Genomic DNA, 17326 nt, shown 5'->3' on the forward strand with positions numbered 1-17326 from the left:
TGGTCCTGGGGAAGAGCTGGGAACACCATCTCCCCTCAGGGTTTTGGGGGGTCTCTGTGGTTCAAGGTCCAGCCCTCTGGGCTGACCCACAGGCTATCTCAGCCTGCATCCCATCTGAGCCCAAGCCTGGAATCATCCTGGAATCTCACTGGCCTGCAGAGCGAGCACAAGGGCCTGTCACCAATGGTGGCCTCGGACTACCCTCAGCAATTCCTTGGCAGCCTGGCTGTCACATTCTGGGCAGTCACTGCGGATGGCCGTATAGCCATCATCAAAGTGGAAACTGCCCTCCCCCACCCCCGGGACCAGGATTTCTTTAAGTAAATCTAGTTCCTTTTTAGAGTAGAATTTAATAATCAAGATCTGGGCATGACAGAGTTGTCATTGCTTCTGCACTCTTTGAGTAAAGAAATTCTTTTTTCCAGTTTTTTTAGTCTTACAGGGGTTTGTTTTCACTTCGATTTCATGTGTGTGTCCTTTTCTTACACAGACGTCTTCTCTCTTAAAACATTTACTTATATTTCCTGAAAATATGCAGTAATGGTTAAAACTTTTAATTCTGATACTGCTACTAACAAAATCACCAAGTGATGTTTATTTCCTTTGTAATTCTTCTAGTGCTTAGATTAAATCTCATTAAGGATGCACAGAGTTTTATATTCAAAATTCACTGGAATTTTTCTTTTATGGATTATGTTAGTGGGTTCATATACACTAAGGTTTGTTTCTGTCTTCAATTGTAGAGTTTTTTCTTTTTTAAATTCTGTTTTTTACTACATAAAATATTTACATAATTTAAACCTAAATTACCTAAAAGGCATGCTTAGATTTCTAAGCCTCACGTCTCTCCCTTTCCCCTCCATTACATTCCAAAATCACCTTAGAGATAACCTTTTTTTTAGTTCCTTATTTATACTTTGTGTTTCTTTTTGCAAAAAAATAAATAAAAATATTGCATCTTGGAATTTTTTTTTCACTTAGACATATATCATGGAGATCTTTCTCATTCTTTGTATAAGCACACAATAATTAAAATGTTGATATGGTGATATTCAGCCAACCAGTCCCCAGAGTTGATTCCTAGAATTAGGATTGCTGGGTCAAAAAGCAAATACAAATATACTTCTCCTAAATACGATTCCTTATTTTTAAAGGTTCTTCAGAAAATTCTGATAATTAGCTAGGTTTAATGAGCCTACATGTCACTAGCCATATTTTACTATTGTAATCAAGGCAGCAAGTTTTAATTAAGCTGCTACTTTTAGTTGGGCATTAGGTTGTTTAGTCGCTAAGTGATGTCCGACTCTTCATGACCCCATGGACTGTAGCCCGCCAGGCTCCTCAGTCCACAGGATTTCGCAGGCGAGTTTACTGGTGTGGATTGCCAATTTCCTTCTCCAGGGGATCTTCCCGATTCAGGGATCGAACCTGTGTCTCCTGCATTGGCAGGCGCTGTCTTTACCACTGAGCCACCAGGGAAGCCCATTGGGCATTAAGGGAGAACACAAAAAGTAGGGTTCTCCTACCTTCAATGAATTAAAGAAAGGAGTCCTGCTGTCATCTCCTGGGAGACAGAACCTGCAGAGGAAGCCATTAGAGCATATCTAACTTCAATTACTGGAGCATAGTTGATTTACAATGTTGTGTTTGTCAGTTTCTGCGGTACATCAGAATGAATCAGTTATACATATATTCATTCTTTTTTAGATTCTTTTCCCAAATCGACCATTACAGAGTATTAAGTAGAGTTCCCTGTGCTATACAGTAGGTCCTTATTAGTTATCTACAGTTATTTATAGTAGTGTGAAGATCATACCTAACTTTGAGTGTCTCTCACTACCAGAATTTTTATAATTGGAGTCAGGAGTGGGTTGGAAACCCTTTTGCCACTTTGGAGGGACCCAGGGTCTACTGTCAGAAAGAAACTCGCAAGTCCGAGGCACAGGGCATTTGAGTCCCTCTCGGAGAGGGCCGTGGATGGCTGGCCTGTGCTTCCAGGGCTGTTTCTGGAGCTGCCAGGGCAAGGCTATCTCCAGGGAGTCGGCCTGTCCTGGCAGGGGCTGCAGTCTTTCCTTTGCCCTCCTCCTATGCCCCCAGACCAGAACTGCCGGCATGGCCTGGCCTTGGAGGTTGGGAAGTGGTCCCCAGGGCCCTAAATATTCAGCTCCTTTTGCTGTGTTATCCTTAGGCCAGATCACTGCTTTAGCCTTCAAGCCCCAGTCACTGCACAGGCGGAAAGGGGATTTAAAGTTAAATAGGAGTCAGGAGTATGAGGCTTATACCAGCAGGAGGCGCAGAAGAGGCCAGGTCCACGCCCCCCTCCCTCACCCCGAGAGCCAAGGGCTGCCACAACCCAGGTGCCAGGTGAGGTTCAGAGCTGGCCGTCTGGCAGAGGGCCTGAGTTTCCCCATGGATGTTCCAGAACCCCTGACTCATGGTCCTGTTTTCACCACAGGCTATAATTCTGACGACAGTCTCTGCGAGCCGTCCTTGGAGCTCGAGTTCCTTCACCCCAGGCAGTACGGTGAGTGGTCAGTGCGACACGCCCTTCCACCTGGATTCTCAGTCTTGTTCCATCAATAGTGCCTCTCCCTCAAGCTAAGTCCTGCACAGAAGTCCAATACACAGAGATGAAAATGGAGTTGTTGAATGAAGTGGGGATGGGTCCACAGTTCGTCCAAGCTCCTTCCTTCCCCTCCCCAGGGGCCTGAGCGTCTGACTCCTGCTTACATACCTCCAATGACTAGGAACTCACTACTTAGGAAGCATCCCACTTCTGGAGACTTTAATTTCCCCTGCCTTAAAGCACCCCTCATGTTTTCCAGGATGTTCCAGTGACCCACACAAGGAGCACTGAGTTCAGGAGGATCTCTTGCTACCCTCACTTGCAGAATGGCTCCAAGTTACATTTAGTCTTAGAAACTGTTGAAAGTACTTGCCATTTGAGTTAGGCATATTGTAAATTTCTGTGGAAGGGAAACCAAAATTATACTAACTTTCTGAAAAAATTAAAAGTGGATTTGTTTTTTTTTTTTTAATTTTGCAAAACAGAAGTCATAGGAAGGTTGGAAGATAATGCTTTAAAAAAAAAAACTCAAAGTTTACATTTATTTCAGTTTACTTCTGATCAACAGTGTGTGGGAACTAGCTAGCATCTCTTAAAAATTTTATGATACAGATACAGACGTTCCCAGTTTATAGGCTCTGTGGTGACACAGGTTGACACAAGGAGCCCTTAGGTCTTTGCACCGAGTGGTGGGCAACACAATAGCAAGGATCTCCTGCAATGTTGGGTAAACTGGAGTAGCCTGATTTATGCTTGTCAGCTGACCAGAAGGGTTTTCTTCCTAAGTATTTGATTCCTTGAGCTTCTCTTATCAGGAAAAAGAAGGGAAAGGGGTTTTTGATGCAACACTTAGGTAAAAGTGCTTTTGGGTCCCATTGATTTGTATCACAATTTTCTTTAATGAAACTTAATTTTCTTTCTAAAGAGGGATGTGCATTTTTAAATTTCAAAAATTCCCTTCTCAACAAGAGGACTTATTTTGCTTTTATACCATGCACGAAAAAAACGTGTATTTTTTGGCTTGTCCCCAAACCCGGTTTGCTAGTAAGTGTTTTCCAGATGCATGCTATTTGCAGCGAACACATCAGCACTTGGGAACTAGGTGCCCTAAAGACCCAGAAGAACAAGAGCAAACTTGCAGGCGGTGGGGGGAGGTGGCTTATAAGCAGCGTGTCTTCCGTCTTCAGTGTGCTCAGCACTAGCTGTGTGCTGGGAGGATGCCGAGATGACAGAAACACAGGGCCTGTCCCCTGGGGGTTCGCCGTCCAGCAGGACAAACAATGATACAGGGCAGGCTGATAAGAGCGATGGTGCCCAGTGCAACCAGCGGAGGAGACCCAGAGGGGTGGCCTACAGGATTTGAAGGCACAGCCTGCCCTTGGCAGGGCATAGGGGCACCGTCCCTGGTCCTGGCACTCAGTCTCTGATCCAAGAGCCACCACAGACACGCTCGGTGCAGACGGCAGCCCCAAGCCCTGGTTCCCTCCAGCACTCGTCACCATAACGGTCACTCCGGGGCAGATGTGAATTTGAGACAGATGGGCTGAAGGACAGCAGATGGCTGGGAAAAGCGAGTGCTCCCTGTCCTGCTGAGGGCCCCAGCTCCTCCTCCCGGGATCAGGGAACTGAGGTTGCACACATGTATGCACGTGAACACACACCACCATTTCCTGGCTCCCGCCCTTACCGAGCTGCACTGTCATCTAGGCAGGAGATTTCACACGTGTTCAGGAAGATCTGTGCAGGAATAGGGGTGAGGACCTGCACCCAACCCTTGGCTCACCTGGAGCAGCCCTTTTTTCATCTGCTTTTTCAGTTCTGCTTGAGAGTTTCTTCATTAACAAAACTGTTGGAAGCCACAGCCCCAGACCTAACTTTAAAAAACAAAAATCTTCACACTGTCATTTCTGGACGCCCATACCTGGCATTCGGGGAAGTTAGCCATCCTCATGGGAGAACACAGGATGTCCCGAAACCCATCCTTCCGGGGCATGCTCAGCTCCGCTTCTGCAGAGTGACTTTGTTCCATAATTTTTCTCAGATTAGATGGTTTGGTCCAGGCTAGACCTGGTCACGGGCCTTTAGATTGAATGTTGGCATTTCCTTTCAGCATCCCGGCCGGGGAGCTTGGAGAGCAGTAGAAACGCGTCCAATGACAGCTCACCTCTTAACCTGAAAGGTGAGCCGGCCCTCCTTCTGGGCACTTTGCAGTGTCTGTGGGTCTTTGTGTTTATATTATATTTGTAATTTTTAAAATTCAGTTCCCCAAGATCTTGCATGCATTTGACATTAATTGCATTCCAAGGCCACATCACGTGGTTTCAAGTGCAGGCTGAGAGCGAAAATGGATTGTAGTTCAAATCCCTTCACCCCCACTGACAGTCTGGGCACCTAGGCGAGTCAGCCACCCTCTGAATCCGAGTTACTTCATCTTGAGAAGGGGGATCATGACACTAATTCCGCTCCACTGTGGTCAGAGAACAGAGTGGCTTTGAGTCCCAGGTTTCTTTAAAGTTGATTTTATAGTGCAAAATATAGTCTGTCTTAATGAATGTTTCCTGTACGTCTGAAAAGACTGTGTGTGCTGTCCTGGGACCATAAACTCTTACACAGATTTTTTTCACTTCTTCATGTCCACGTACCCATCTGACATACAGCACGTGCTCAGTAAAGCTTTTAAATATATGAATGGATGAGAGCTAATGAGTGTGGTGAAAGTCGCTCAGTCGTGTCCAGCTCTTTGCGACCCCATGGACCATAAAGTCCATGGAATTCTCCTGGCCAGAATGCTGGAGTGGGTAGCCGTTCCCTTCTCCAAGGGATCTTCCCAACCCAGGGATCGAACCCAGGTCTCCCGCATGGCAGGCGGATTCTTTACCAGCTGAGCCACCAGGGACCTTAGCACTACTAACAGTAGGAACTTTAGCAGAAACTTTCCACGTTTATCTCAAACTATTTTGTTCCAAATTCTAAGCATCCCAGAGCATGGGATGCTTAGCACATACTGTTAGTAGTGCTAAGCCTGGGAGAAGTGTGCCCTGGATTCTTGGGCAGGGTCCTTTTCTAGGTGAGCGGCAGGGCCCACTAGAGGCAGAGGAGGTCTGATGTGTGCTCTGTGTCATAACTCCAGGTTCCTCTGACCAGCTCCACGGCAGGTCCGAGAGCTTCAGCAGCGAAGACCTGATCCCCAGCAGGGACACGGCCACTCTGCCACGGGATGCCAGCACCCCGGGGCGCCCCGCCCTCGGCCGCCATGAGTACCCCCCACCACGGAACGGGCCTCTCCCCCAGGAGGGTGTCCAGAAGAGGAGCACGGCTCAGCCCCACAGTGGGGTGCGGCCCTGCTCCACCTCCCCGAGCAGCGAGATGGTCACCCTGGAGGAGTTCCTGGAGGAGAGCAACCGGGACTCCCCATCCCCCGTGAGTAGCCCTGGGTCTCAAAGGGACACAGCAGGTCCATCATCCCTCACACACTCCCTGGATTGGGATAGCAGGCAGAAACTGGCAGCAGAGATACAGGGATGGAGCTGGGGGCAGCCTAGGTGTGGGGCTCCTTAGATGGGGAGGAAGCCCACGAGCCTGCAGGTCCCGGTGCTGGCAGCCAGCCCCAGACCTCGGAGGCTGTTTGCTCCATCTGTGGAGAGAGTGGGCAGAGCCTGGTGCCGGCATGGAGGGCAGGGATGTATGTGCCCACTGCTGTGAGCTTCTTGAGAGATGTGCCCAGCACCCATTCTGGGCTTGGCATCTCACCAGGTTTTGAGGCAGAGCTCTGCATGCCCACTTCCCCTGAGCCCTCACCAGCAGAGATCAGTTTCTTCTATAAAGAGCCAGAGAGTAAATATTTGAGGCTTCCCTAGCAGGACGGTCTCTGTTGCAGCCTCTCGACACTGCCATTTTAGTAGGGAAGCAGCTCTAGACCATCTGTCAATGAGTCGGCATGGCTGTGTTCCAATAAAGCTTGACTTATGGACATAGACATTTGAATTTCATGCAGTTGTCTCGTGTCCCAAAAGATTGTTCTTTAAGAAAAAGTTTTTTCCAATCATTTTAAAAGTATAAAAACTATTCTTAGCTCACAGGCCATACAAAAAGGGGCCGCACACTGGACCTGGCCCACAGCTCTAGTTTGCTAACCTCTGTTCTGCAGATCTAACCCCAGACACCCCCATGATTAGGGTTCCCTCCCATGTCACCTTTCCAGTGTCTCCATTTAGCTTTTCTGAAGCTGCACATCTGTTTTTTTCACATGTGTATATGTGCGTAATCAGTTGTGTCTGATTCTTTGCAACCCTATGGACTGTAGCCCGCCAGGCTCCTCTGTCCATGGGATTTTCCCAGCAAGAATACTGGAGTGGGTTGCCATTTTTTTTTAATATATGCTGTCTAAATTCAGTCCCATGAGCGATTGGGTTATTGAACAGATGGTTTATATACTGTCTTGTTGTTTAGTCACTAAGTCATGTCTAACTCTTTGCAACCCATGGACTGCAGCACACCAGGCTTCCCTGTCCTTTGCTATCTCCCGGAGTTTGCTCAAATTCATGTCCATTGAGTCAGTGATGCCATCCAACCATCTCATCCTCTGTCGCCCCCTTCTCCTCTTGCCTTCAATGTTTCCCAGCATCAGGGTCTTTTCCATAATTGAGATCTTTTAAGGTTCAGTGCTTCAGTGATGGCATGTCATTTCCCTTAAATAAATACAGTTGAACTTTGTGTAGCCACATGGTAAACTCTGTGACCCACATTAATGCGTCACATCGACACAGAGAACGCAAAATATTTGTCTTGGAGATATTTATTGAGCAGCTACTGTGTCTTAGGCAATATGTATGTTGCCTGCTCTCAAAAAACAAAGCAAATGGGCCAGTTTTTATAGCATACTTGCTAGATGCTTGGTCTTGTGGTTGGTGCCAAAGAATTATAAAACATGGCCCCTCCCCTCTCTTCATTTATTTGTCCATCAGACACTTACTGTGGGCTAGAATCTAGGGAAACCAAGCTGAGAAGGATGAAAACCTTGCCCTCCGGAAGTTTATGGTCTGATGCAGTGGCTCTTAAACTCTAGCGTTCATCAGACTCACCTGGCAGGACACAGGCTGGACCCCAGGGATTCTGAGATTTTTGCATCTCTGCCGAGTTCCCAGATGGTGCTCTCACTGTCACTGGGGGTCCAGGCATCACAGGCTGAGGACCACGGACCTGGCGGAGCAAACGAGAAAAGTCCAGAAATCGAGGGTGCCTGCAATTGGATGGCTCTTCTCCTCAATCCATTTCTGATCGTGTGCCTGTCCCAGTGGGTTTCCTATCCCTGGACAGATCTCAGGGGTCAGGTCCCCTTGCTCACAAGGGGCACGGCCCCTCCTCACTCAGCTTAGACCTAACAGACACTGTCGCTCAGGCCACTATCAGCACATGTCCCTTTTCAGCCTAAATGAGCCCAAAGCTGTCTCACTGCAACAGTTTCTGTTGGAAGCTGATGCTCAGCCTCTGAGAGCCACCTCCTTCCCCCTCCATGGGCCCAGGTGCTCACCCCACGAGCCCCACCTGACACTTCCATCCTCCCCCGATCAGGCCTAGAGAAGCCACCCACGCCTCCACTCCCCGAGTACTGGTGATGCTGGGAGAGCAGAGTCACACAATGGGCTCCCTGGGTGGCCTCCTGAAAGTGGGGATAAAGAGGCTAATCAGAAGCCTGCAGAAAGGGGCCAGGAGTACAGCAGACAGCTCCAGAGTCAAACAGCCGTAGGTTATAATCCTCAGTCTGCCCTTCTTCAGATGCTTAATCTTTGTGACCTCAGTTTTCTTACATATTTGTTGTTGTTTAGTCGCAAAGTCATGTCCAACTCTTTGCCTCCCCATAGACTGTAGCCTGCCAGGCTCCTCTGTCCATGGGGTTTCCCACGCAAGAATGCTGGAGTGGATTGCGATTTCCTACTCCAGGGCATCTTCCCGACTGAAGGATCAAACCTACGTCTCCCGCATTGGCAGGTGGATTCTTTACCACTCACTGAACCACCTGGGAAGTCCTTTCTTACATATTAAGTGATGTTTTAATACAACCTTAAACAACTCTTGCACAAGGTTGCTTTCAAATTTAAGTTTTTTGGATTACACCCCTGGTTCCTAGCACGGTGCCTGACATGTGGGAAGTACTTGATAAATGGTTCTTGTCCATATTGATGACCCAGGTTCTTACTGCACGCACACACCCAAGAGTCAGGCTTCAAGCTGACATGAAACAGCAGAGTGTGCCTCTGTCGAGTTGAGCATCCAAATGTTTTCAGGGGCCAGGAGTTGTTGGCAGGTGGTTCCTGAGCTGCTCACCCGTCCTGCAGGCTGACTCCCCCCGTGACAGGTCCCAGCCGGCTGGGGTCTGATTGCAGGAGCTCTCAGCCCTGACCTTTCCCCTGCTCCATCCCCAGCCTCAGGAGAAACCTCTAGCTGGGCTCCTCCAGGCTGGAGGTGCTGGCAGAAGGCTGAAGTTGACCTGAACAGGCCCACCGAGCTTGTTGGCTCCGCGGGCTCCGCCTGCCCCCAGGATGGTGACAGAAGACACTGGTTCTTGGCCAGGGGAAGCCCAGCCAGGTGGTGGCTGCACAGGGGAAAGTCTGGAGGGCTGGGCCGCCTCTGCCTTCTCCTGGGCCTTTCTGGTTCCCTCTGCCCCTTGTGCCTGCCTCTCCCCTTCCTAAAATCAGGAGAAAGATCTGAGAGGCAGTGAGGATGCTGTGTGTGATTGGTTCTGGCTTCTGCGGAGCTGGCCTTGTCTTCCTCTCTGTGGCCCACTGGAAGGCGCTTGCAGCATGTCTGAGCCTGGTGGGCTGACAAAGAAGGTCCAGTCCTGCCCGTCAGCTTTCTGCCACCTGGTGGAAAAGGAGACCCAGGTCGAAACGGTTGTCCTGATCCTTTCATAAAACGGATGAGCTTTGTGGGAAGTCATTTCCTCTCTGAATCAGCTTTCTTGCTTGTGAAGTTAGGGGGCAACTGAGTGGTACCTGGGTCGGCTCCCTAATGATCCTCATTTCGCATTGACCCCCACCTGACCAGGTCAGTGTGTGCAGTGGGGACGTTAGGCCTTCAACAGGCCAAGCAATAAACTTCAGTCCCGGCCGTGTGGGCAGCCCAGGGGACATCCTGGGTGGGAGGAGGGACCTCCAAGTCACACACCCTCACCCGCCGCCCCCGGACTCATTCAGTTCTTCTTCTCTTCCCTGTAGGATGCTCCCAGTTGCCGAGATGACCTGCTGAGTGATTACTTCAGAAAGGCCAGTGATCTCCCGTCCACTGGAGGCCAGCCAGGCCCACCGCCCAGGAAAGAAGGGGCCAAGATGCCCACCAGCTTTGTGGCCCCAACCATCAAGATGCCTGTCTGCACCTCCGAGGGAAAGCCGCTGAAGCCTGGGCAGTATGTAAAGCCGAACTTCAGAGCCGCTGAGGCTGAGGCCATGCCCAGTGTCCCCCAGAGGCAGGCCCAGCCACCCCAGAGCCTGTCCCTGGGCAGAGCCCGGCAGGCCACGATGCCCCCTGCTTCCCACACGCCTGCCAGCCGGAGTGCATCCCTAAACCGGGCCTTCAGCCTGGCCTCCGCTGACCTCCTCCGGGCCAGCGGGCCGGAAGCCTGCAAACAGGAGCTGGGGGGTCCTGAAGCCTCGGGGGGCAGAGACCCAGGCAGCCACAACCTGCAGAGCTCCACCACCCCTGGCTCCCATGGCCTGGCCCGTGAGCGGACACCGCTCGCGGGAAAGGCTGGCGGCTCCTGTCAGGGCCCCAGCCCCCGAAGCCGGCCGCTGGACCTGAGGCGCTTCTCACTGGCTCCCCCAAAGGAGGAGAGGCCGGCCCCGCTGCAGCAGTCTGCAACATCCCCAGCCATTGCCACTGGAGGCGGCGGCAGTGGCGGCAGCAGCAGTTCGCAGCTCCAGCACTTCTCACTCGCTGCAGCCCCGGCCGCCAGGACTAAGCCCCAAGGCCCCCTGCACCCGGGGGAGTTGGCCACCATCCCCCCCGTCCGAGGGGGGCTCAGCCCCTCAGAAGGGGACGGGGCCCCGGGGCAGGGCCACAGTGAGGGCCTCCCTGCAAAGGTCCCAGGCAGGTCTCCGGACCTGGCGTCCCAGGGCAGTCGGACCCAAGAGGACTTCGGGCGTGGGAGCAGCTCCAAGAGCACGCCAGCGTCCCCCGAGCCGGGTGGCGACCAGCAGACGGTGTGGTACGAGTACGGCTGCGTGTGACCTGGCTCCTGGCCCGCAGCTCCTGGATCGCACCTGCTGATCACCATGACCTTTTCCCTGTCTGCCTGTGGTGCCAGGAAAGGGTTTGAGAAGGAAGAGAGGGTTCCCGTGTGTGTCTTCTGTTCTGTTGCTAAAAATGCTGTGCCAAGCCCTGAGAGGGTTGCGCCCTGCTGTTATGCAACCTGTCTTCTGTATCTGTAGCCTCCAGCAACCAGTATCTTTTGAACAAATCCACTTTGGCGTGGGGACACTCAGAACGCAGTGACAAGGCAGCTCCTGAAGCAGACACTATTTGAGCGCGTCCCTGTAGAACACTTTTGTTTGCAACTTGCTGACCTCCACTGAAGCACGTGTGTATGTGGGCGTGTGCACACACATGTACACACATTCCCAGGGCTGAGCCCTGGTGGGTCTGGAAACTCTATCCCCAAAGCCGTTTGATCCCAGGAGAAGCCCCCGCTGGCCAAACTACAAAAATCTGGAGGCCGTGGGTGGACCCCAGAGGCAGGCTTGCTATCACGCCGTTGGGGTCCTGAGCGCTTCCCTTCACCCCAGAGCCGACGCGGCTCTCCAGGCAGGTGGGGGTGGCTTCGGGCGTTTGCCTTCCCTGCTGGAGCCAGCTCCTGGGCTCTGCAGGGTGGGGTCCTGGGCCATTATAGCCACCTGCCTTCCCTGGCTCACTTTTCTACAAACACTGGATCTGCTGGTCCTGGCGGGAGGGGCAGGGAGAAACCCCCGCCCCAGTCCCCCACCCAGCAAGTGTATATATAGTGTAAAGAGGGGCGGCCTGTGCAGCAGTGACGTGCACCTCGATGTATACCGTGGCTGCAGTGCCCCGACCTCCCCATCTCAGGTGAGATGTTGATTTATTATTTCTGAGTAAACTTCTCATGGTAGAAACCAAATTTCCTTTAATATATTACCTATGTATGTACACTCTCATGTGAAATGTATGTACTTTGAGGGGAATCTATTTATGTTCCGTTGGGAGTCATTCTTTCCTATCGGGAATCTCACCTGCTGCTTCATCTCTTTGGTCAGATTCCTGGCACGTTTTGTTTCCTGTTGTTTAGTAAAGGTGCTTTTTCTGGGATGTACTAAACGTGGTGATTTTTTTTTTTCCCTTTAGATTCGATATACTGAGAAAAAAATGGGAAGTTAAGATCGCTTTTCAGAGTGCTTCGGGTTGTGTATTAAAAAGGCATTCATTCTGGAACACAGGACAGGTTGTAATAAAATCCTGAGTCCTAGTTTCCCTCACCATTCATCATGGCGTCATTGGCCAGGCGCTGGGAGCTCAGGGTTCCTGCCTTAGCCCTGGCCACTGGAATCCATAGCTCCTTTGGCCACTAGGTCAGAGAATGTAGAGAGCAAGGTTTTTCTCTTTATGGCAGCCTTTTTTTTTCCAGACTTGAATTTTATTTTTACTTCGCGTAAATTGAATCCTATTTCGATATGGGATTTGTGTCTGGCAGGAGCTCAGTTTACAAGGGTCCTTTGAATGTTCCCAAAGCTACCTAAGGAGAAAGTATCAGACCTTCAATTTAGACCTTTGGAGGCCTCAGATCAGGTGCTTAAATCAGATGGATGGATGTGAGGGGGTAGGGGCAGGGGAGAGGGTTGGCGGAAGTCAGAAGGAAGGAAGGCGTATAAATATCCATACATCAAAATCTTTCTTCCAGGAGATTTTTCTGTCCAGCTGCTGCCTCGGTGTCTCCTTTCATTTTTCACCAGACTTCTTTAAGAGGACCTCCTCTCAGGACTTCCCCAGCGGTCCGGTAGTTAAGACTCCTAGCGTCCAATGCAGGGGCCGCAGGTTCGATCCCTGTTCAGTGAACTGAGAACCCACATGCCTCTTGGTGTAGCCAAAAAATAAAATTAGGCAAAGGGTCTCCTCTTATCTCTCTGCCCATTCTTCCCCCAGCCTCTGTGATCTGTGCGTCTGAACACTCAGCGGAGCTCCCTCTAGCATATGAAAAGCGGCCACCTTGCAGGCTTCATGCCGTGGGGCCTGTGCAGGTTTTGACACCTGTGGTGTGGCTCTTCAGCGCTGACTGGCCAGCCCATCATTCATTCACTTATTCCTTCCACAGAGGCTCATCAGAAGCTTCCTGTGTGCCAAGTCCTAGGCTCTGCCTTCCAGACCTCTTCCCCCTTGAACCTCTGCAGAGCTGACCCCCTGCCCCACTCCAAGTGCTGACTGCCCCTCAGAGCCCCCGCCTGGACACCAGACTTCCTCAACTTCTCTCCCCAGCTCCTCCAGCAATACCAAGCTGTCACACGAGCACAGCCCTCTGTGATGTGGGCCTGACCCCTCGTCTCTTATCCCATGTGTCATGGATCACATCCTGGACCCGAGAGTGCACGTACACTCTGGTGTCCTCGTCTTAGCCAGATATTCTCATCCTAGATCACACACACACACACCCCTGACCCTGGGTGTTGGTGGGAGCCTGCCAACTAGTCTGCCAGCCTCAGACAGCTCAGCCCTCAGAGCACCTCAGGACATCCACCCCAGGTGGCCTCCACACCTGCCACACCCAGCCCTTTGTGGTTTGGTTGGCCCTTGGGCTCACCTCAAGGCACACCCAGCCCTCTTCTCACTCCCTCCTTTGGCCCCAGACAAGTTCATACACATCCACGACTTTCATTCCAATCTGTTCGCAGAGGCTCCAAACTTATCTCCAGCCCCAACCTCTCGCTGGAAACCTCCAGATCTGTTCTCAGCTGGGAAGTCCCAAGACACTGACAACTCAAGTGCTCAACACACAATTCCCTGTCCTCCCCCCATCTCGTTCCTCCAGACAGCCTTTGATGACCCCCTCTCCGCCCCACACCCTATCCATCACTCCATCAGTTGGCTCCACACCTCACTCATACACAGCCAGCCCCAGGGGATGGTTCTCTGGATGGTACCCTGGGCCCTGTTGCTGAGGGGGGCACCCCAGATCACGCTTCTGCACTCCGAGGCCCCACCCTCTCTGCACTGGCCTGGGAGACATGTGACCCAGTGTCTGGGAAATATCCAAGTGGCCACCCATTTTCATGCCCACTGCTGCCTAGAGGGAGACAGGATCGTCTGCGGTCCTCCCAGGTGGCGCTAGTGATAAATGCAGGAGACACGAGGGGATGGCAACCCACTCCAGTACTCTCTCCTGGAGAATCCCATGGACAGAGGAGCTACAGTCCATAGGGTCACAAAGAATCGGGCATGACGTGCACGTGGGACAAGGGGCTACCCTGTGGAATGCACTAAAGTGAGAAAATGAGAAAGCATAGGGCAAAACTTGGGAAGCACCAGCCAACATTAAACATCCAGCCAAAATATTTACCAACCAACCAGGGTAAGGGAATGTACATACACGCACACATATTTACAGATATAAAGGACTATGACATAACTTACAAATAAACTATATATAAAATACATATTTTTATTACAAAATCTATAGAGTCAATGGATTCTCTTAGAATGATCTCACTGATTTTTGCCAAGCCTATGTATTTATAGCCAGCCTATGCCTGCAAGAGATGAATGAGTGTAGTTCCAATGTGAATGTCAGTTGATGTTTTATGTTAGCAAGTAAGATAAAAGGGAAACAAGCTAAAGATAGATATCACAACTTCACTCATTGATGACATGAGCAACTGCTCACTCAGGTAGTAGTTGCTGAATGCTGGCCAAATTTCCTCAATTTTTTTGTGCTGCTCACATTGTGATGGCTTACAGACATAGCACATTAAAAAAAAAAAGAAATATAGTTTACATACTATATTCATCCAAGATACACCTCTAAATTTAATCTGCACTATTCATTTTCCCCATCACTTTCTCAATCAAGTCTAGAGAGTCTAGACACTGCAGAAGACATAAATCAAGCCCTGATTGCTAACACTTCCTAATTTCTGTGGCGGAAATACTCTGGCCATGGCCGATTTCAAGCTGCAGCCATGGTGTTACTAACCAGAGAGGCGGAAGGAGACGTGCAGTGTACCCCGTAATGTATTGCCTCTATGCAGATGGAAACAGGTGCAAATAACCTGAAAAGCACAGGTAACAAAGAGTAAACTAATTAAGAAGAGGCACATTTTGAGTGTTTACGACTATGGTTTTTAACATAAATTACTTGCAGATTTACATAAACTCATTTTTAATGATGGCCGTGTTTAACAACTGGCTTGGAAAATTCTGGGAAATTGACTAACGTGCTCTCACAAGTCAGTACAGGTTGGCTGCACCGCACCACTGGGAGCACCGGCTTTAAGGGATGGGCTGAAAAACGAAAGAGACAGAACAACTGAGAAGGGGCCAAGACGGAGGAACATCAAAGAGCAGAGCATCCGGTGCGCAGAGCTGAGCGTCCTGGCAGACGCAGGTGTGCGCAGTGTTCCTCCGCAGAAGGGCACACAGAGGCCACGCGGGTCAAGTCTGGAGGCTGCCTGCGGCTTCTCCCTTCTTCCATTCTCTCTTCTTGCCCTTCTCTATGGAGCTAGGGCAGGAGTGGGCCCGGGGAGGCTGACAGCATGGGGGACCTCTCCATCTGTAAAGTGGGGCAGAGTGGGCAACAGGAAGTCGGGCAGGTACCCTGGGGTGGGGAGTGGGGAAAGGGAGGGGCCTGGCAGGGGCCAGGGAAGAGGTGGGGGTCGGGGCAGGGCTCAGAAATGCCTTCCCCTTCCCAAGCTCGGGCTTTGGGGCCCAGCCCACCGAGGTCAAGTTCACCAAGTCACACGACACACGCATCCTGAGCTCTGGCAGAAGCAAACGGGCCACCTGCTCCCCACTGCCCCTCCCCGCAAGAACCCCGAAATGAGCAGGTGGAGAAGAAGCCCCCGGGCCCCTCCGCGTTCCCCACGAGAGAGCAATGGTCCTGAGGAGCCCTCCTGGAAGCCGCACCCTGCCCTGGCCGCCGCGAGCCTCCGCCCCCTCCTCCGCCTCCAGGTGGCGGCGCGGCGCGCGGGCGAGCGGGAGCCGGAGCCCGAGCGCAGGGCCGGCCGCACCACGCCCCCGCCGGACCCGGGTCCCGCCGCCGCCGCAGCCGCGCGGCAGTCCTTTCCTCCCGCCCGCCCGCGTCGGGCCCAGCCCGGCGGGACGGACCTGCGGCCTGGCCTCCGGCGCCCGGACCCGAGAGAGGTGAGTGCGCCCGGATGGCTCGGGTGGGGCTGGGACAGCGGCTGCCGCCCGGCCGAAGGGACCACCTACCTTCACCAAGGCCGGTCCCCCACCCCCCACTCCCCGCCGCCCACCTGGAAAGAAAAATGCAAAATCCAGTTTCCGACAAAGGCCTGGGGGCGGGGGAGGGGGGCCGCCGGAGGCGTGGAGAGAGGAGAAAGGCCAGGAAGGAGGTCCTAATCATTCCAGGGTCCAAATTGATAGTGCTTTCGGGGTCCGGGGTCCAGGGTCCTACCGCCCAGAGGGCGTGCCGCGAGGGTGGCGTTTGGGGTGCTGCGGGCCAGAGGGGGTTGCCCTGCCCGGGGACCCTGGAGGCTGATCTCGAAGTCTTAACACTGTCCAACTGCCCAGCTCCCTTGGGGCATGGCCCGACCATGGGTAACTGCAGCTGAGAGGGAGCGGCCCGGGAAGGGGGTCGGTTTGAGCCCTAGGAGAGGAGTCCAAGGACCCAGTCCCAGGCTGGGCGCTTTCCTAAGCGGGAGGTGAGTAGGGGCCAACTTCTATCTAGTGATGCCTGCTGGTGCCTGGCTTCAGAGGCGTCATCTCCTGTAACTGTCTCAAATGATCTTTCCATCCATTCTAGTCCAGCACATTGGCTGTCCGCTAGGTGGTAGCCCCAGGTGGAGGGAGCTGGTTCCTGCCCAGAGCACTCACACTGTAGCTGGGGAGACAGACTCAAATTCAAGAAGTGACTGGTGGGAGGTACACCTTGCTTCTCCTTCTTGCCCCAGATGGCTAAGCTAACTAAGGGACACCTGCCCCCGGCAATACACCCCTGGACTAATTAGAAACCGCCCCCCATCCCCACCATCAATACTCAAAGGGCCCCTTCTGTATCCACAGCACCACGCATACCAGTCACAGGGAGAACTCCCAAGATACCTCCTAGTCCCCCCTTGCAGGCTTCAGCTTAGAATACACCTCTTCCAGGAAGGCTACCCTGACTGCCTCCTCTTGATCAGATCCTTTTTGTACATTGGGCTCCCAGTGTGGCTCCTCCTGCCCATCACCCTCCAATCATAGCTGTTATCAGAGTACTGTAGTTGCTGTGTCAGTTTTCCCTTCTGAATCAGAGTTTCGAAAATTCAGCCATTCAAGTTCCATGTTATTATATGCGTGATGTTTTCCCTTTGAACTTCTTTTTTCTTAGTCATAGCATGCAGGATCTTTAGTTGCGGCATGCGAACTCTTGGTGGCGCCTTTTGGGATCTAGTTCCCTGACCAGGAACCTAACCAGGGCCCCCTGCACTGGGAGTGTGGTGTCTTAGCCCCTGGACCACCAGGGAAGTCCCTTATGCTCTTTTCCTTTGAGTAGTTTACTCTGGAGACTGGGTTACTGCAGAACCTCTATTCAGAGTAATAGAAACT

The 17326-nt window shown here is 52.0% G+C and overlaps 1 protein-coding gene across 2 annotated transcripts in view; it reads left to right on the plus strand.

Annotated features, from left to right (window-relative positions):
* Positions 1–11885, plus strand: part of CCDC88C (coiled-coil domain containing 88C) — a 145781-nt gene extending 133896 nt beyond the window's left edge. Inside the window, exons 27-30 of one of the 2 annotated variants that reach the window (XM_040256634.1) lie at positions 2456–2524; positions 4677–4745; positions 5697–5986; positions 9781–11885. In XM_040256634.1, coding sequence (XP_040112568.1) covers positions 2456–2524; positions 4677–4745; positions 5697–5986; positions 9781–10788 — 1436 coding nt within the window. In that variant the 3' untranslated portion in view covers positions 10789–11885. The remainder of the gene's footprint in view (positions 1–2455; positions 2525–4676; positions 4746–5696; positions 5987–9780) is intronic. The other variant, XM_040256635.1, reaches the window with a different exon arrangement.
* Positions 11886–17326: the final 5441 nt, after the last annotated feature.

The sequence above is a fragment of the Oryx dammah genome, unplaced genomic scaffold, assembly GCF_014754425.2.
Source record: "Oryx dammah isolate SB20612 unplaced genomic scaffold, SCBI_Odam_1.1 HiC_scaffold_16, whole genome shotgun sequence".
Lineage (NCBI taxonomy): Eukaryota > Metazoa > Chordata > Mammalia > Artiodactyla > Bovidae > Oryx > Oryx dammah.